This window comes from Entelurus aequoreus, linkage group LG26 (genome assembly GCF_033978785.1).
Source record: "Entelurus aequoreus isolate RoL-2023_Sb linkage group LG26, RoL_Eaeq_v1.1, whole genome shotgun sequence".
NCBI classification, from domain to species: Eukaryota; Metazoa; Chordata; class Actinopteri; order Syngnathiformes; family Syngnathidae; genus Entelurus; species Entelurus aequoreus.
Window position 1 is genome coordinate 33076499 of NC_084756.1, and position 22084 is coordinate 33098582.

General features: G+C 39.9%; 1 protein-coding gene across 1 annotated transcript in view; it reads left to right on the forward strand.

The window, feature by feature from the left end:
* The window catches only part of aldh1l1 (aldehyde dehydrogenase 1 family, member L1), a 71155-nt gene that overhangs the window by 14625 nt on the left and 34446 nt on the right, over positions 1–22084 (forward strand). The window contains exons 4-9 of the mRNA XM_062037873.1: positions 1839–1984; positions 9042–9276; positions 10507–10672; positions 15715–15816; positions 19377–19466; positions 21052–21189. Coding sequence (XP_061893857.1) covers positions 1858–1984; positions 9042–9276; positions 10507–10672; positions 15715–15816; positions 19377–19466; positions 21052–21189 — 858 coding nt within the window. The 5' untranslated portion in view covers positions 1839–1857. The remainder of the gene's footprint in view (positions 1–1838; positions 1985–9041; positions 9277–10506; positions 10673–15714; positions 15817–19376; positions 19467–21051; positions 21190–22084) is intronic.

Genomic DNA, 22084 nt, shown 5'->3' on the forward strand with positions numbered 1-22084 from the left:
AAAATAATTGCAAAAACAGCGTCAGCAAACCGTTTCAGGTTTGATAAATCACATTGTGGTTGCTAAATTTGCATCTCCTAACAGCATGGTGGGAATTTGTAATAATCAGCATATATTCTACATATACATGAAGACAAGTGAGCTATTTGGCTCATATACAACACGCAATCCAAGCTTGGTAAAAACCGGGTTGCCTGTAATCAAGTTTACTCACTTTTAAATACCAACACATTTTCAGTAGATCAAGCCCATAATGAGTGGAGAGCAGGAGTATTTTCTTAAAGGGACAGCACTCATTTGTGTGTTTCATGGACACATAACCACTCTGTAGAGTCCACTGCTTGGTGGTTGGTAGGAAGTTCAAAGTTAAAGTACCACTGATAGTCACACACACACTAGGTGTGGTGAAATTTGTCCTCTGCATTTGACCCATCCCCTTGTTCCACCCCCTGGGTGGTGAGGGGAGCAGTGAGCAGCAGCGGTGGCCGCGCTCGGGAATCATTTTGGGGATTTAACCCCCAATTCCAACCCTTGATGCTGAGTGCCAAGCAGGGAGGTAATGGCTCTCATTAGTATAGTATTTTGTATGACTCGGCCGGGGTTTGAACTCACGACCTACCGATCTCAGGGCGGACACTCTAACCACTAGGCCACTGAGCAGGTAAAATTTGTATTTCACTCAAATACTAATTTATTCATAACCTTTATTCAATATTTTTTCTTTTAATATTCCGTCTCTCTATCTTTGCGAGGAGGTAAACATACTAAATCAGTAAGGGCTCAAATACTTATTATGGGCCTGCTGCAATGCCAGCGCCCATTCACATGCTGCAAGCCCATATTATTATTGCTCATACTTCAAACTTTATTATTCTTGTTCCAACACGTTCTCTTACCACCACTACGAGACGAACCGGCCAGCGAACCCCCACATATGTTATACCTTCGGAAATGTCTCGTGTGTGCTAAGTGCTATTTTTTAGCTATTTGTACTCTTTTTTTTTTTCTTTTCTTTGCTGTAATTCCCCAGTTATATACCTTTAGAGTCCTATAACTTGGTATGTGACAAATGCTAACTATTATTATGGTCACGTTATCTTGCTAGCATACTAACGTTAGCTTGCTAACTTTTTGAGCTAGTTTTGCTACCGTTTACCCCAAAGTCATATTACTTGCTATGTGCCACTTGTTAACTTTTAGCATGTAAATGATAGCATGCTAGCTAGCTAACTTAAACATGTAAACTTTTCCGTCTACTTTTACATTATTTTCTCTGTTTCCGAGGCCATACACCTTACAGCCATGTTAATTGACGTGTGAGACATGCTATCTGTTAGAATGCCATCGTTAGCACATTTGTTAAGTGTTAGCATTTTAATGTGCTGGCCATGCGATGAGGTGGCGACTTGTCCAGGGTGTACCCCGCCTTCCGCCCGAATGCAGCTTAGATAGGCTCCAGCAACCCCCGCGACCCCGAAAGGGACAAGCGGTAGAAAATGGATGGATGCTAACGTTTTAGGCTAGCTCTGAAATTAATTTTGTACAGTTACACCTAAAACTCACGGGTTCAGACACTCGGCACCATCTAATAAGTACGGCTTCTTCCGGTGACCCCCGGCCAGAAGTCCATGGCACAGATAGCAGGCCCATCAATTTTCTAGTTTTCTATACTGTACATTCAAGCTCTACAATTTATCTTAACAACTTTGATAGTGATTCAATCAAAGGCCGATAGAAGCACATTTTAAAAGTAATACACACATAAATGAGGATGGTATAATGTAATCACATGTAGTAGAAAGATGCATTACGATATTGCCCGTCTTTTCTTTCTCCAGACCACTGTGAGGCGTGAAGATGAAGATTGCTGTGATTGGTCAGAGTCTGTTTGGCCAGGAGGTTTATAAAGAGTTGAGAGAAGATGGTCATACCATTGTTGGAGTATTCACCATCCCTGACAAGGACGGCAAGGCTGACCCACTGGGTAAGTGTACTGCGATGTAGGATGCTTTTTTTTTGTCCTGTCCACCCAGTCGGGCAAATCATATAGTTGATGTAGACGCCCATATCTGCTGTACAGATTTACTTTACAATAGAGAAGTGTGAGATACTTCTCTTGTTGCCTTATTTACATTTGACTGTATATTAATGTTTGGCGCTGGAGGGGAAGAAAGAGAAGCGAACTGTATTAACCTTGTAGATTGTTATAGTAACAATAGGTTAAGCTTTGTCAGTGTGCCATGTGATACCCAGTTTCCCCTTGGGGAACAACGTTAATATATGTTTAATGAAACGTGATTATATGCATGCATGTATGTATGCATATGTGCTTGTATATGTACAGTATGTGTATATGTATGTTTGTACAGTGAATGTATATGTACAGTATGTGTATATGTGTGTTTGTACAGTGAATGTATATGTACAGTATGTGTATATGTATGTTTGTACAGTGAATGTGCGTGGGGATGTATGTACCGTGAGTGTGTATGTATGTACTGTATTTGTGTATGTATGTGGCAGCATATGTACCTATGTATGTGGGTAAGTACCTATGTGTGCACGTACGGATGTATGAATTAATTCATGTGCGTATGTATGTATGAATAATTGTGTGTATGTGAGTATGTACGGTATGTGCGGGAGCCAAAGTACGGCCCCAGCCACCCAAAGAGCCCAAACCAAAACAGCAGGTGCGGTGCCCAGGGAACAAGGGACCACCGGCCCGATGCCGTCAGGCTGACCAGCGACAGTACACCCAGGGCCGGCCCACCGTGCCGCCCGGCAGGCCAACGGCAGGCCTTAGACAGACGCGTCCAGGAGAAGCCAGTGACCCCCCCCCCCCCGGAGCCGGACGGGAAGATCGCCCCACCAGCAACCGGGCCCCCACGAACCGAACCCCCCCCAGGAGAGCACGGCGGGGCCCACCGAGGCTGCCCCACCACTGCCCAGCACGGGGCCGCGGGAACCACTTACCCTACCTGCAGGGACCCCAACAATGGAACATCAAGCAACTGCCCTTGTGGATCCTCCCCCTGAACAAAGAGGAAGAGAAAAAAAAGTGGGAAAAAGAGATCACAGACACGCTGACATACAAAGTCACTCACTACCGCAGCAGCTGGCTACCTTGCAACCCTGCAGAATACCATGCAGCACACCAAGCTGCCACGATAGATGCGAGGACTAGACCCAGCAGGCCCCAACCAAAACGGGCATCCGGAAGGGGTGGATGACGGGACCCAGGGGTCCCACACACACACCTGTTGCTGTGGGGGCGAGCTGGCGTGGTCTTATTTGCCTCTGGCTCGGTGCCAATGTGTAGGAATCTTTGAAATAGTCCTAGCCTTCTTGGGGTCTGGAGAGCATCCCTGCTGATGACTCCATGGCCAGACAATGTGTGACACCCTATGCCGCAGGTATACGATTGATTTTGAAGTCGAATCATTAGACCTACGTCCGCATTATTCAGATGTATGGGTGAAGAGAGGTGCCGAGCTGTCAACTGATTACCACCTCGTTAGGAGTTGGATGAGATGGCAGGGCAGGATGCCGAACAGACCCGGCAGACTAAGCATTTTGTGAGAGTGTGCTGACAATGTTTGGCTGAGTCTTCTGTTCTTCAAGTCTTCAACTGTCGCCTCCAGCAGAGCTTTGTCTGCATTCCAGGGGAGGCAGAGGATATCGAGTCCGAGTCGGTCATATTCACTACCTTCATTGCTGAGGGCCAATCAGACCTGTGCCGGTCTTTGCAGTGATCCCCAGATCTGATGATAGACACTAGAAAGTTAGGAAGGCCATCAAGCTGAAGGTGTCTTACTGTGCATCGATGGCTTGTGGGACTTCTGAAACAGCTGACAAAGCGGTGTGCATCTTTTGGCACTGTTAGAAGCAAAAACTCGGGTGTGGGAGGAGTTTGTTGAGGCCATGGAAAATGGTATTCAGTCAGCTTTCGAAGAAGTTCTGCCACACAGTCCGACATCTCAGAAAAGAGAAGCAGTCCCCTTTCCACACAGTGTACAGTGAGGACGTACGCTTGCTGACCTAATCTGTGGCTATTTTCAGGCGTTGACAGAAATACTTTGAAACTCTTCATAACACTGCTGACAAAACTTTCTTTGAGGAAACACAGTCTGAAGACACCAATGTGGACATCTCCATCACCATTGCGGAGGTACCTGAGGATGTCAAAAAACTCCACAGTGGCAAAGCTTCAGGGGTGGACGAGATTCGCTCTGAATCCTTTAAAGTTCTGAATGTTTCGGACCGTTTTGGTTACACGTCTCTATTGCATGGAAGTTGAGAACCTCTGGACTGGCAGACTGGGTGGTGGTCCCCCCTTTTCTAGAAGTCCATTGTTTTTAGCTGGAAAAGGGTGGATTTGACCTTCTTTGTCACCTGCCATGCCCTCTTTTGGCCTTCCTTCCTGTGTCTGCGTAGGTGTTCCTAATCACCACTCATTACTCACCTGTCTGTCTGCTCAATCCCCACTGATTACCTGCTCCTTATCTATGCCCCTGTGACTCTGTTCATTGCAAGTTTGTTGTACTCTTTGTAGCATTGACACTGACATGACATCACAATCAATACAACTCACTGAGATTAAATTCCTTTTCCAAGAGTGATCTAGCCAAGAGGGCAGCAAAACAAAGTTACAGAAATACATATAACAACAACAAAAACAGCAGCTGTCACACACCACAGTTACAAATACAAATTACTTACAACATTAACATAAAAACATGCGTTAGGTCAAAAAAATATAAAATGTTCCATTAAAAACAATCTAAAGTACAATGCCCAATAAAAGTAGTTTCTCGATCCTTTAAGATGGACTGAAATTCCTCCAAAGTGATCAGTTCAGTAGACCTCAGATCCTTTTGCAAGTCATTCCATGACTATGGAGCGGAGTATCTGAAGGCTTTTTTTTTTTACTAGGATTTTTGTTGGCTCTAAAAACAAACATGCTAAAGAATGTCCTGCGACCTTCAGTTGTAGCGACTGGAATGTCTACACATAAAAACACATAAAAGAAAAAGCCCAACAAGTGATTTATATATAAAAACTATCCATCGAGACAATCTGCGGACTGACAAGATGGACAGTTTGGGGTTGCATACAAAGTGCAATGGTGGACAAGTTTGCCACAACCAGTAATAAAACGTCCGGCACAGTGATATACAGTATCCAGTTTTTTTCCAACGAGTGTCAGGTGCATTCATATAAAGCAAGTCTCCATAATCTAGCAAAGGTATGAAAATGGTCAGGATCACGCGTTTCCTAACTTGAAGGGGAAATAAGGACTTGTTTCTAAAGAAAAAAAAAAAGTAATTTAAAGTTTTGACATCATTGACCTTTCTTGTTATCGACCTCTTTCGGAGCTTTGCCCTCTTGCCCTTTGCTGTATTAGACTGAACTTTTGTATACCGATCTTCGCTCGGAAATGAAACTTATCTGCTTCTCACCTGTCAACTTTCTTTGTCAAGTCCTTGACACCTGCGTTCATAATAAGGTCCTGTCCGAGGTGGAAGGAGTTTAAGTATCTCGGGATCTTGTCAAGGAAGGTTGTAGTGTGAGATGGATAGACGAATGAAAACTGCATCTGCAGTAATGCGGTTGTTGCACCAGACCTTGTAGTTAGGAGAGACAAAGCTCTCGATTGGTTGGTCGGTCCATCTACGTTTTTACCCTCACTTATGGTCTTGGGTAGTGACTGAAAGAGCAAGATCGCAGATACAAGCAACATAAATATTTTCTCTGCAGGGTGGCTGTACTCACCCTCAGAGGTAGGTAAGGAGTTTGATTATTCAGGAGGAGGTCAGAGTAGAGTAACAGCTCTTTTACATTGAGAGATGTCAGTTGAGGAGGCTTGGGCATCTAGTGTGGAGGCTTCCTGCTCCCAGGTGAGGTTTTCTGCGAATGCATTCTGAAGTATACTTAGGACATTCTTATGGTAAAGCTTTGGTGTCCTCCCGATGGAAGTAGACAAGGTAGCCATGTGTGGGAAAAAATCGATTCGAATTCGAATCGCGATTCTCACGTTGTGCGATTCAGAATCGATTCTCATTTTTAAAAAAATCTATTTTTAAAATTGTTTTTATTTATTTAAAAATGTTTTATATTTTATTTTTTTAATTAATCAATCCAACAAAACAATACACAGCAATACCATAACAATGCAATCCAATTCCAAAAGCAAACCCGACCCAGCAACACTCAGAAGTGCAATAAACAGAGCAATTGAGAGGAGACACAAACACCACACACAACAATTGAGAGGAGACACAAACACCACACACAACAATTGAGAGGAGACACAAACACCACACACAACAAACCAAAAGTAGTGAAACAAAAATGAATATTATCAACAACAGTATCAATACTAGTTACAATTTCAACATAGCAGTGATTAAAAATCCCTCATTGACATTATCATTAGACATTTATAAAAAAATGAACAATAGTGTCACAGTGGCTTACACTTGCATAAGCTTGACAACACACTGTGTCCAATATTTTCACAAAGATAAAATAAGTCCTATTTTTGGTTCATTTAATAGTTAAAACAAATGTACATTATTGCAATCAGTTGATAAAACATTGTCCTTTACAATTATAAAAGCTTTTTACAAAAATCTACTACTCTGCTTGCATGTCAGCAGACTGGGGTAGATCCTGCTGAAATCTATGTATTCCATGAATAGACAATCCTTTTGTATCGGGAAAAAAAATCGTTTTTGAATCGAGAATCGTGTTGAATTGAAAAAAAAATAAAGATTTTGAATCGAATCTTGACCCCAAGAATCGATATTGAATCGAATCGTGGGACACCCAAAGATTCACAGCCCTAGTAGCCATAAGGCTGCAAGTCTGGACTCTACTGAGACTGCTGCCTGTGCGACCAGGACCTGCAAAAAGAATGGGAGGATGAATAAATAAACATTATAATATACTAAATGTTTTCTTTTGTAATTTGATTAATTTCAATATTTGATCATAATGATAATTTTGATGATCATTTTCTAAAAGTAGCTTCACGCTTACTTTAATTATGGCTTTTGTATACATCATACAAAACAGTAATAAGTTGTCATTCATACTGGAGTTGTAATCCCAACTCAAGAGTCATGTGTGACATATGAGACGGTAGGTATGGATAAATAAGAGCGCGCTGTGTGTGGGTGGAGCTTGGTCGACCATTTTAAAGGCTTGCTAGAGATCAGAAACAAGTGTGTGATAGATTTCATGCAGCAGGTGACAGGGAAATGCTGACATTTTGTATTAGTTATGGACGACTTATAAACAAATTACAGGTAAATGTATCAAAAAGTATTTTAATATTTGCTCACGCCAAAATACACAGTAGAAAATAAAAACTAGGAATGCCAACAATGAACAACAAGAATGTCTTGCAATAAACAAGAAAACAGAACAAACAAGGCCGGCAGGAAGACACGAAGAGTAAGTTAGTCTTTAACACACCATTGAGACGTAGCAACAGTGAATGCGTAGCGACAGTAAGCACGATCATTTTATTTTTGTGAGACTTTAAATTCGATGTCACTGTACTTACTCCAATTGGACTCTGCTTTCTTTCTTGGGGTTACAAGTCTTTGATTATATTTGTTTCAGAATAACTATAGTTATTGTTATGGTTATGGTTAAGGTTTAATTTTTTTTCGAACATGCATAAAGTTACAATCTGATGCATCACATTATTACAGTTTGTCATTACAACATGTCTGAAAATGAGCAGGAAGAAGCAGTTTAAATTAATCCTTCATCGCAATTTCTAACACATTTGTTTATTCACTTCTTGTGAGCAATCATTAACATGGGGGCGGTATAATGTAGTGGGTAGAGCGGCCGTGAGGGTTGTAGGTTCGCTTCTCGCCTCTTACCATCCAAAATCGCTGCCGTTGTGTCCTTGGGCAGGACACTTCACCCTTGCCCCCGGTGCCGCTCACACCGGTGAATGAATGATGAATGAATGAGTTGTAAAAATGAATGATGGGTTCTCACTTCTCTCTGAAGCGCTTTGAGTGCCTAGAAAAGCACTATATAAATCTAATCCATTATTATTATTATTATTATTATAAACAAATATATAACAATAGAAAAATATATAATCAATAACGTTTTAATAAATAATTAGTTGTTTATAATGTTCAAGATGTTTATCAGGATTATTCTTCCTTGTACTTTGAGTTTAGACAGTTTCTTAAACTGGACCATATTAGTACTTTGTTTACTTCTTTGCTAAATTTTTGGTCCAGAACATATTTGCCTTAATTCAATATTGACATATTTGTTTGCCACTTTATGTTGTATATTTTTAATGAGATTTCCAGGTCATTTGATCTATTTATTTATTTATTTATTTTTATCCTTTCAATGTCCCTCCGTCTTATCTGTATTTGTGTTTGTCTTTCTCGTCTGCTGTTAGCGAATAGCATTATTTTAGTTTTACTGAGATTCAAATAGTCTGTTTTTGTCAAACCATATTTTTTATTTGTTAATTTCTTCTGTTATTATTTGTATTAACTTCTGTGTGTTTTCTCCTGAACCATACTCAGTCGTTTCCTCTGCAAATAATACTAACTTTAAGTCTTTTGTAACTTTACAAATGTCATTTTTGTAGAGATTGAACAGTTTTGGTCTCAGTATTGATCCCTGGGGTACACCACAAGATATATTTAGGGCTGTAGACGTGTGTTCGCCTAGCTTCACGTATGGCTTCCCGTTGGTTAAGTAGCTTCTTACCCAGTTCAAGACCAACCCTCTGATACCATACCATTGTAATTTGTTAATTAATATATTATGATCAATTGTGTCAAATGCTTTTGTTAGCTGCACACTGTTTACCATCTATTGCATTGGTAATCTCCTCCGTTATTTAAATGAATGCCATGTAGGATGTCAGCTCTGTATTTGTATTGGTTCTCCACAAGTCTTCCACTTAGTTTATCCAAATGACTTTCCTTGATCTTTATCTCTAATCAGACCATTAGAGCCTTAAATTGTTGATTTTTAAACCGCAGCTACAGAAGCGGAAAAGGATGGCGTGGCCGTGTTCAAGTTTCCTCGCTGGCGTGTGAAGGGCCAGGCCATAGCCGAGGTCGTGGCCCAGTACAAAGCCGTTGGAGCCGAACTCAACGTCCTGCCGTTCTGCTCCCAGTTCATCCCCATGAAGGTTATTGACCATCCCAAACACGGCTCCATCATCTACCACCCGTCCCTGCTGCCTCGCCATCGAGGAGCTTCTGCTATCAACTGGTGAGTGTTACACGAGAATACCGGATAAACTTAAAAATATGAGGTAAGGAGGTAAACTTACAAAATCAACTGGGGATCAAATACTTGATGTTCCTCACTATATGATATTGCTGAAGAAAATTTTGGCTTTTATGATGACATACTTTATCAAACTCAATGAATCAGTCAAACTGTATTTGTAAAGCGCTTTTCATACATAAAAGAAATGCAACGCTAAGTGCTTTACAAAGTTAAAAACAATCCCGGGTGACCCAGATCCCTCATTATCACATATGTACGCACAGACACAGATAGCAAACACACACACACACACACAACATACACACATCTGCAACTATATGGACAAATGATTGCCTGGCTGAGTACAGAGGAGACATGTGAGTAAACACTATCACAAAAGCCATCTGCACCAGGAGGTCACCAGACCATGGCCACCAGGACGCTGACACAAAAGCGCCCCCACAAGCACGACCGATAACCCCTGAGGCAAATGGCTCATCTGAGGAGCGTTGGAAAATAAAAATAATAAAACTTGTAAAATAGTAAGAACCAGGGATAAAGAACAAACTACAAGTAAGACATATAAAGATTAATAGAAAAACATAAAACATATATTTATATACAGTATATATACGTTCGGTCAGAAAAAACACAGAGGCTATATCATCCCTACAAGCCTGTTTGGCAGGTTCCTCCGTCACGGGAACTAAATAAAATCTTGCATAACTAATAGGATAAAAAGTAAAATACAAATGACTTAATATCAGGTAAAAGCCAAATCAAAAAGGTGGGTCTTAACCCTGCTCTTAAAAACATGAATATTCTCTGCAGCCCTGAGGTCCTCCGGCAAGCTGTTCTATTGACGGGGGCCATAATGGTAGAAAGATGCCAATCTTGTGACTTTGTGTCCTGACTTTTGGAATAATTAGGAGATGAGTGCCGGAGGATCTCAGGGCCCGGGAAGGTTCATAGGGTAAAATCAAGTCTGAAAGATAAGAAGGCCCAATACCATAAAAACATTTATAAACCATAAGAAGAACCTTAAAATTGATCCTGAAACACACGGCGAGCCAATGCAGAGATTTTAAAACTGGTGTAATGTGAGCCCGCCTTCTGGTCTTTATGTAAATATGGTACATCTAAAGTGGTATAAATTGTAATGTTCTCGTCAGGGGATATTGTATGTTGCTCTTAACGCATGTCCTTACTTGTTATTTTTTCCTCACACAGGACCTTGATCCATGGTGACAAAAAGGGCGGGTTCACTGTGTTTTGGGCTGATGATGGACTTGACACTGGACCGGTCCTGCTGCAGAAGGAGTGTGATGTTGAACCTAATGACACCGTCAACACCATCTACAAAAGATTTCTCTTTCCTGAGGGTGTCAAAGGAACTGTAAGTGTGGCGAAGTTGGCAGAAAAATCTTTATTGAGATTTACACACATGCTCCATTTACTACATGTTCCCCTCAGTCTCCTAAATCAATGACCATCTACTTGGTCTTTGTGGTGTTCAGCCTCAGGTTGTTGTTGGTGCACCACCCTGCCAGTGCCTTCCCTTTCAGGTCCACCACTGTTGTGTCGTTGGCAAACTTGACAATGGTGTTTGAGGGATGAATGGGGACACACAGTCCTACGTATATAGGGCATACAGGAGGGGGCTCAACACGCAGCCTTAAGGGAAGCCAGTGCTGAGTGACAGGCTGAAGGAGTATAGTTGACCCATATTAACAAATTGAGGTTGGTTGATCATAAAGTTTTTTAACCAAGAACAAATAAGGGAGGGTAGACTGAGTTGAGAGCAGTGGCAATGGCCTTTGTGGACCGGTTTGGCCTTTAGGCAAATTAGTGTCGATCGTAGTTCTGAGGGAGGCAGGCTTTGATAGATTGGAGAAGAAGACTTTCAAAACACTTCATAACTACGGACGTCAGTGCCACCGGTGTCTAGTCATTTAAGTCTTTTATGGCTGTCCTCTTGGGGACTGGGGTGACAGATGGCAGGCCTCAAATTTTAACTTTTTAAGGTCAAGGCAAGTGTTGCCATAAAGGAGGGCTCATATTTTAGGGCACCAAGGTAAGTTAGAAGGGCACCACGGTAAGTTAGAAGGGCACCAAGGCAAACATTATTTTCTGTCGAGGCAGGGGCTCTAAAGCATGCATATATATATATATATATATATATATATATATATATATATATATATATATATATATATATATATATATATATATATATATATATATATATATATATATATATATATATCAGTGGCGTGCCGTCACTAGAAAGAAAAAAAAAACAAAAAGAAAAAAAAATTAATTAAATTGTTATATGTATCCAGTGATTATACTAAAGTTATTTTCCATGGAACTTCACCAATTTTAGATTATTTTTATTTTTATTTTCACCTTTGCCGTTCAAATACTGAGAAGAGACGATGCAGTGATCAGCAGCCAGTTGAGGCACTTGTGCCTCACCATGGATTGCGACTCGGCTAACTGCTGGCCTGCTGTGCAGTGAGACCGTATTGCTATATGAATTATATTATACATTTCCATAGTTTAGTTAGCTGAGGTATATAATGTACATGTACAGTGTATTTTGTCAACAACTGAATGTGTGTAACATATTTTTAGTGCTGAGCGATCATAAATCTGCTGCGGAGACACACTGTGTGAGGCTCGTATCAAAACCCCGCCTCCTGGTGCCAAGCACCTCCGCCGCAGAATGCACTGCCCGACGGGAGCACCGCGGCCACACCAACCAAAGCACACACCCAAACCCTCCACGTGCAAGACCGAATCCACCCAAAAAAAGTCACTTAACAAGAAGCCAAAAAGTGCAAAAACAACAATGCTCGCGCTGCAGGAGCCGCGAACGACCGCAGGGACACAACATTAGGTACACCTGCACTGCAGGTTCATATGTTTTTAAATTTGACTGTGATGATGCAGTCGTGCCTCACCAGACATTAACCTCACCGCACGCCACTGATATATATATATATATATATATATATATATATATATATAGTCAATGTTTGTGTGGTTGATCCGTTATACAGTGCTCAATACCGTGGTAGAGAGGCTTTTATAAGGGAAACCTGCGAAACAGGTTTGTAGGGATGATATAGCCTCTTGGGTTTTTTCCTGACCTAAAGTATATATATATATATATATATATATATATATATATATATATATATATATATATATATATATATATATATATATAGTGACGTGCGGTGAGGTTCATGACTGGTGAGGCACTGACTTCATCACAGTCAGATTTACAAACAAATGAACCCTAAAGAGTATCTTATTCACCATTTGATTGGCAGAAGTTAACGGGTTATGTTTAAAAGCTCATACCAGCATTCTTCCCTGCTTGGCACTCAGCATCAAGGGTTGGAATTGGGGGTTAAATCACCAAAAATTATTCCCGGGTGCGGTGCCGCTGCTGCCCACTGCTCCCCTCACCTCCCAGGGGGTGATCAAGGGGATGGGTCGAATGCAGAGGACAAATTTCGTTACACCTAGTGTGTGTGTGACAATTATTGGTACTTTAACTTAACTTTAACTTTACACATACAAACTGTAGCACACAAAAAAGCACATTTAATAAAAAAAACGTTATTATGGTCTTACCTTTACTTATAAATGAAGTTCATGCGCCGCTGTTGTGCTGGATTAATGCACCCCCGCTGTAGAATGCACCCCCTGACGGGAGTGTTATACCAACTAAAGCCCACACTTAAACTTTCCACGTGCAAGATTGAATCTATTTAAAAAAGTTATTTAATAAGAAGCCAAAAAGTGCAAAAACAATAATGTTCGTGTTGGAGGAGTTGTGAATGACTGAAATATGAAATCCGTGCTGCAGTCTGCAGGTGTACCTAATGTTGTGGCCCAGCAGTCATTCACAACTCCTCCAACACGCCTCACCTGCCTCCAGTGACTGCACGCCACTGATATATATAAATACACAAACACACAATTTTAAAACTACATTACACAATATATATATATATTGTGTAAGGTATACATTATTTTATATGTGTGTGTATATATATATATATATATATATATATATATATATATATATATATATATATATATATATATATATATATATATATATATATATATATATATAAGAATGTTGAAAGATGGCACCTGATGGCCTTCAGACGTAACTGCACTTTTTGTCCATATAGATAAAGATAGTGTTCATGTATGAGATCTAGGGCTGCAAATTATGGCCAAAGTAATAATTAAGATTATTGTTATCAATATTAAAATCATGATTATGATTGTTAAGTAAAGCAGTGTTGGGGTTTGAACGTAATACCACCATGTCTTTTGTAATGTCTAAAACTATAGATAAACGTTATCCATATATCTAAAGACAAATATTAGTTTTTTTTAAATTCTTTAATAATATCTACTTGTCAGCTTTTTGTCATTACATGATGTCTTTAGTTTGACATTTTGATAGAGGGTGTTTTTTATTTTTTATTTATTGAAGTTATGTACATTTATATGTACATGTAGATGATGTGTCGGGACAGATCCATTAAGAGTTTGAGCAGAAATATGTTGTATAGGAATTAACTGTACACAATAACACATTAACAAAATTCTGTGTCACATGAATGTTTTTTGAAGTAATACCTTAAAGACAAGAAAAATTACACAAGTAATGTACAAAAAACCTGGTGTTTACTTTTTGATATCAAAATAAAACAAAGCAGTTTGGCTAATGAAGATAAAGTCAAATAAACAAGCTTTGTTGTTCTCCAACCCCTATCAGTACAACAGTTTGGCCAACAAAAATAACGAGGAGTGACACCTCTCACATCGAATACACAATCTTCACAGCCTTCGTTGAATTTGATGAGATTATGAAACATTTTAGCTAGTATTGACGTTATTTGAACACTGATACAGTTTGCAGTTAAAGGACGAGTGATCATCTCAGTAAACAAACTAAAGACTTTATGAACAAGTTGTGACAACGTTCACGACACATCGCCTGTTGCATGTTTCCTCACCTTATTAACTCTCAGTCACAGCAGCTGATGGACGCTGTATTGAGAAAATAAAAGCAACATCAAATAGTTCAAACCCACCCTTTCCCCCACCCCCAATTCCCAACCCCCCCCCCCCCCCCCCCCCCCCCCATCATACAACATAGCCATTGCCCCCCCTTCTTAACACCGGCGGGGAGCGAGGGAAAATGACGTTAAACCAAGCTTCTTGGCTCTGTTTAATCCGAGGGGGAAATCTCCACAGCAAAGTCTGTGTCGTTGGTCCGCCATGAGTATCAAGCCAAACGACGCTAGTGCGCATGCGCCTGACTTCCTGTTGCCTAAAATGCATTAATAAATGACGCTTTTTCGGTAATTGAAAAATTAGACTGTGTTACTAACCGTCACAAATCATCATTATACCGTTTACTGTTACATCCCTCGTCCATTAACAAGTAAAATGTCAAGGGCATGACGGCAAATGACGAGGGCGGTCGCGGCAGTTGCCGTGGTTAAATTCCAGCCCTTAGATGGTGCGTCCTGCTATCTCAGCATCCTCAAGGGGGGATGGTGACTCTTCCTTTTGGGTTTTTTTATCGGATCTGCGATGGAATGAGATCCCATTTAGATCGTAGATCAACCGATAAAATGAGAGCTTTGTTTTTTGGCTCAGCTCTCTCTTTACAGCAACCACATGTCTGCAAACGCGGTGACGATTCACCTGTTGATTTCGCGCCAGAGCCGTGAACGAGGTCCGGAGACATTTAAAGTCCACCACCTGGGGCAAGACCTTCCTTTTCCGGCTGAGAACCACGGCCTCAAATTTAGAGGTGCTGTGTCTCATCCCAGAAACGTCACACTCTCATCGTTGTGAATTGCTCCAGTAAACATTGAAGGTCCCAGCTTGATGAGGACATCAGGACCATATCTGCAGACTTGAGATCTTAAGGCCCTCAAACCCTCAACACCTTGGCTGCTCCCGGAAATTCTGTCCTTTGAAGGAGAAACAGAACTCGTGGAAAAAGAGCAGCTTTGGCAGAGACTAAATTTAGTTCATTGTGAACAGGCTACATTAACTGATTTTGTTATTTATTATGTTTTCCTGTTGAATAAATGTTCTGGGTTTTTTATGCAAGGAAGTTTTATGTCAAATATAGTTTTTTTTATTTGTTACCTAAGGTTACCTAAGAAACTGAACATCCAGATGATGTACAGTATTACCTTTGACTTTCTTCATGATAGCTTTTGTTCTTTCCTGTTATGCCAACCAAGTACGCAGTCTGCTATTGTTTATCAGAGCATTTTCCCCAACTGCTTCCTGTTGAACAAATAAATGGTCCAGCGTTAAAAGCAGATAAGGACAATATAGGTCAAGAGTGTGAAACAAACCTCTATTTTTTGGTTCCAGGTGGAGGCCGTGAGGCTCATTGCAGAGGGGAAGGCTCCACGGATCACACAGCCAGAGGAAGGAGCCACGTACGAGTGCATACAAAAAAAAGACAATTCAAAGGTAAAACTGTGGCGCCTTTAAATACAAGTTTATTTATCCCAAATGGCCTCTTGATAATACTGGACTGTGAAACAGAATAATGTGCAATAACCTGTCACCTTACACCTCTGTCACTTTATATGTGTATATGTGTATATATATATATATATATATGTGTGTGTGTGTGTGTGTGTGTGTGTGTGTGTGTGTGTGTGTGTGTGTGTGTGTGTGTGTATGTACTGTATATGTATGTATGTGTATATAGGTAGGTGTGTATATGTATATACTGTATATGCATATGTATGGATATATGCATGTATGTAGATATATACACATATATATAGATATATATATCCTCTTTTTTATCTTTTTTTACTATTTATATTACTATATTATTGTGTATGCACCTTCGAGGATCTACTCCAATTTCATTGTTCTTTGAACCTGTTCACTGTAATAATGACAATAAAACTCTATTCTATTCTATTCTTTATTTGGTTCCATGACGGAACTCGTAACTCAAAATACAAATTTAATGTATTCTGGGTCCCTCAAAAATGCAACCATTTTAGCATGTAACATGCTTTTTATTGAAGACTGCAAGATAATAATGTACAGCATTTACCTTGGAGGGGAAAAAATACATATTTTAGAGTATCAATCATTAATCAAAGTTTATTTATATAGCCCTTAATCACAAGTGTTTCAAAGGGCTGTACAAGCCACAACGACATCCTCGGCTCAGATCCCACATCAGGGCAAGAAAAAACTCAACCCAATGGGATACAATGAGTAGTGTTTCACATAGTTGACTTTCCTGTTGCTTTTTTTTATGCCGTTGTCACAGTAAACAGGACTGAAGTGAGCTAGATGAGCAGTGTAGAATAAAGATTGTTAGATAACCTGAATTATTTAAATAAAAATAAAATAAAAAAAAATATATATATATATATATATATATATATATATATATATATATATATATATATATATATATATATATATATATATATATATATATATATATATATATATATATATATTCAATAGCAGCACAGTAAAATTTGAAAAATTAAACCAGTTGTTGTAAATGTACTCCAAAAGGGATTGGGGCCTGTTCTACTTTTCACCAATATAGGGCCTCAAACAGCGTGTGCAAACTATAAAATTGTGTGTACTATTCGACTGCATGTACAAAACGGGTGCAGACTCCCTATTTAAATGAGGCATGTACCACGCAGCGTTCCCCAGAGAGACACTCATTTCCTGCACATTCATGTTGTCATGCTTCCTACCTGTGGTGTTTTGCCATGTTTTGAAACATGCAGCAAACATTTACCACTTTTTATGGGCCTTTGTAAAGCAGTCCTGCAGTGCATTTATAATGTGTGTCTGTTTGCTCATTTTTTTTCTGTTTGTTAGTTTGTTACAACATCACTCAAAAAGTTAGGGGCTTGTTTTTATGAAACTTTCAGAACATTTCTGGAATTGGATAATGAACAGCAGATAAAATTCTATGTTTACATTACAAGCTTCAACTTCTGTGTCTGTTAGCGGTCCCGCCTCCACCCGCAGAGACAAAGTGTGTGACAAGACGGTTCATTCCATTTATTTCACTCCACTATAGATGGCTCAAAAAGTTATGGTAGGATTTTGATTAAACTTCAGGGAAACGTCTGAAAAGGAATAAAGAACAAGTGATTACTGTGGAGGTTGCCCGCCAGTGGGTTCTCCAGACCCCCAATCACCGACATGAGAGCCCGCTTCAGGTTCACAACACAGGTTTCTTTTTTTTTCTTCTTTTTTTTTTGGGGGGGGGGACAAGAGGGGGATTAGACAGAGAGACAAAAACAACAACAGCAAACACAACAACAACAACAACAGAGCAACATCAGCAAATACGACATGTACAAATATGATGGTAAAAGTAATAGCAAATAAGCAGTTAGCGAAAATAAAAAATAATACAGAAATGACAATGAACATAATTACACTAAAAATGGAGCAATATGAATACCAATAGAAATAGTCCTATTGATAATAAACAATACCAATACTTTACCTTTATTATCAACAATACAATTGTTCAAATGCAACAATACATATACGTAATGATAACTTGAGATACGAAAGAATGCATAAAAATGGAGGGGAAGAAAGAGAAGCAACCTACATTAACCTTGTAGATTGTTATAGTAACAATAGGTTAAGCTTTGTCAGTGTGCCATGTGTTATACCCAGTTTACCCTAGGGCAACAACGTTAATATATGTTTGATGAAACGTGATTATGTGCATGAGTGTATGTGTGCATATGTACTTGTATATGTACAGTATGTGTATGTGTGTGCTTGTACAGTGAATGTATATGTATAGAATGTGTATGTGTGTGTTTGTACAGTGAATGTATATGTACAGTATGTGTATACAGTATGTGTGTTTGTACAGTGAATGTATATGTACAGTATGTGTATACAGTATGTGTGTTTGTACAGTGAATGTATATGTACAGTATATGTATGTGTGTTTGTACAGTGAATGTATATGTACAGTATATGTATGTGTGTTTGTACAGTGAATGTATATGTACAGTATATGTATGTGTGTGTTTGTACAGTGAATATATATGTACAGTATGTGTGTGTGTTTGTACAGTGAGTGTATACCTGTATGTATTGTATGTGTATATGTATGTTTGTATAGTGAATGTATATGTACAGTATGTGTATACACTATGTTTGTATAATGAGTGTGCATGTGGATGTACGAACTTTGAGTGTGTAAATATGTACTGTATTTATTTGTATATGTATGTGGGAGCGTAGGTACCTATGTATGTGTGTATGTATGTGTGTGAGTATATGTGAATTTGCATGTACAATACATTTGACTCCCAGTGTGTGCGGGAGCCAGAGTACGGCCCCAGCCTCCCCGAGAACCCATCCCACAAACAGTAGGTGTGGTGCCCAGGGAACCAGGGAACCAGGTTTATTTTTCAATAAGTCTCTTGGGTGCTTTTCAGCAATTGTCTTCTTCTCTCTCTCGCTCGCGCTCTGCCTGTAGCTCCAACTCCCACTCCGACCACGTCTCTCCTCCTGGCTGCTGCTTATAACAGAGCGACAGGTGATTAGATAACAAGGCCCAGGTGGGCCATCAACTCACCTGTCACTGATTTTGAGGCCGGTCCTGGCACACCCCGCCTCACTGCAGGCCCGCAGGCCACACCCCCCTCCACAATTACCTCTTGGGGCTGATCGGGATCACTGTCTGGATTCAGGACTTTAATACTATTGTCAGATTGGAGCTGGCGGAGGTCTTTTTTAGTTGTTAGTATGATGTAAATTGTGTCAAAGATATTTTTTGCCACAGGCAGCTCGCAGACAGGCAATTAGGAGACCCTAGTATGCACCAAAAACACACATTGTGACACCACAAATATGAAGTCATGTGCAAGATTAATGAGTATAAGTCTGTTTTTGCTCGATTGGAAGACTTGCATGCAGTTTGAAGTCTTTCAACACCAGCGTTACAACTAAACTGTGTAAAAAACTGTGTTCCCCTGTGACTAATGTTTTCTTTGTAGATTGACTGGAACCAATGTGCTGAGGCCATCCACAACTGGATCAGAGGAAATGACAAAGTACCTGGTGCCTGGGCAGAAGTTGATGGACAGGTATCCATTAAGTATTGATCCAGCATCTCATCCTCTATCTGTTCCTCCCACATGCATCTTATGTTAATTGTGAAGTGTAGTAAACTGTTATGATAATTGTGTTGCATAATAAAAGCATGCATGTTATGTTAATTGTTTAGTGTGGGGGTCAGCAACCCGCGGCTCTAGAGCCGCATGCGGCTCTTAAGGGCCGCCCTAGTGGCTCCCTGGAGCATTTTTAAAAAAGGATAGAAAATGGAAAAAGATAGGGGAACATTTTTTATTTATTTTAGTCTGTTTTTTGTTTGAGGACAAACATGACACAAACCTTCCCAATTGTTAGAAAGCCCACTTTTTAATATGTTTACGTGTATGCTTCACCGATGAGACTATTTGGTGAACATCATCTTGTCATACTAATTTCGGCGGTTCTTGAACTCACCATCGTGTGGACTGTGATGTTTCATGTGAAATCTTCCACTCCTTCTTTGTCTCATTTTGTCCACCAAACATTTTATACTGTGCGTGAATGCACGAAGGTGATCATTGTGGATGTTATTGACTTGTTGGGGTGCTAATCGGGCATATTTGGTCAGTCCATGACTTCAAGCTAATCAATGCTTAAATGCTATTTAGGCTAGCTGTAAGTACATATTGCATCATTATGCCTCATTTGTAGGTATATTTGAGCTCATTTAATATCCTTTACTTGTATCCTCTTTGTATATCATTTATATTTGCATGTCTCATGACACATTATCTGTATGTAATATTGGCTGCATTTCAAATAGTTGTTTGTGTGCCATGTTGTTCCAGACCGCAGCAAACATTACCTAGCTTGCCAGAGATTGTAATAAATATATTAGAAGAAAACAGGCTGCCTTTTACTTTAACTTGGACACACACATCTATATCTTTGGCCATTAAAAGCCAGTAATGTCCAGGAGTTATCTCACATTCTGAGTAGCCTCTGATTTATTAATGGTTTCTAATGTTGTAAAAATCTGTAGAATAAATATTAAATGTCAATATTTCTGTCAACAGAGATTTGCTTCAGCCTGCGACACAAAGTCATTTTGATAGTAGGCTATTATAGCCAATATAGAGACTTACATCATGTGTTGTCTTCATTATAACACTTATTTAAGGCCTTTAAAGTCATAATGTTAATGTTTATTTTTATAGCCCTAAATCACAAGTGTCTCAAAGGGCTGCACAAGCCACAACGACATCCTCGGTACAGAGCCCACATACGGGCAAGGAAAAACTCACCCCAGTGGGACGTCGGTAAATGACTATGAGAAACCTTGCCCCCCCCCCCCCCCCCCCCTCTAGTAGGCTATCATAGTTAATATAGACACTTATGTGATATCTTGTCTTCATTATATACAGCTTTTCATTTTTTGCGGCTCCAGACAGATGAGTTTTTTTGTATTTTTGGTCCAATATGGCTCTTTCAAAGTTTTGGGTTGCCAACCCCTGGTATAGTGTAAAGTGACCTAGTCAGCTGGGATAGGCTCCAGCACCCCAGCAACGCTGAGAGGGACAAGTGATATAAAATGTACAGATGATGGAAAGTGACTTAGTGTGTATGTTTTGTTTGTAGAAAGTGACTTTCTATGGCTCGTCGCTGGTGGATAATGGCACGGCAGCAAATGGACAACCCCTGGAGATCCCCGGGGCGTGCCGACCGGGCCTCGTCACCAAAGGGGGCCTTGTGCTGTTTGGTAATGACAGCAAAGCAGTAAGTTATCCTCTGATATCACGTGCATCACATACTGAACATTATCAGCCTGTGTGGTGTAGAAGTTTGTCTCTTCTGTCTTAACCCTGATTCTTATTAAATTGCGAAATGGCTGCGGAATGGCACCGCCACGGCAGCGGACTCTTTCCGTTTCCATTCAAGTTAATGTGTTGAGATCTACCGCCGCCTGCTCTACATATAAGCAGGGCGTCTATATTTGCCAGACAACACGGCGGATCAATTGAGCTAAAATCTGCTTGCGTGCGACAGGAATTTACGCACAAACAGAAAATACATTTCTGTTACCTATGACGTCATGTCTGCTTTGCTTTGCTGCGGTGGAAAGCACATGGAGGAAGACCCGTTAATGGGTGAAGAATTTGAGCTGAAAATGCCGCTTTCCAATCGTTCAAATCAAGAGATAGGAAATAACTTTTATAGAGTCCCGAAAGAAGTGGTTCATAAAGGGAATAAAGTCAGGGAAATTACAAAAGTGCGTCGAGGGAAATGGCTCTCCAACATGTCGCTTTCATCTTCTGGAGTACCGTTGGATCGTGCTCGTGTCTGCAGTGATCACTTTGTAAAAGGTTTATTTTAACATTAGATTTGTTTGAGAAACTTTTTTGTAATTTATTCTATACTATACAAGATCAATTGGGTTCCTTCTATGCTATATAGGTAGTGTTTGAGAGCAGAACTGAGCGTAACCTAGGACAAGAGACTGCATTTGGTATGTTATTAGTTTATTAATAGTTATGGTACAGTTGCTATACCTAAATATAATTACAAATATCTCTGATTGTGGAAATAGCATCATGTCAAGTTAAATATCGTGATTATTGGTCCAATCTACTGTGTTTTCATTGTCAAATTTCAAAACAGAAACTAAAAGCTA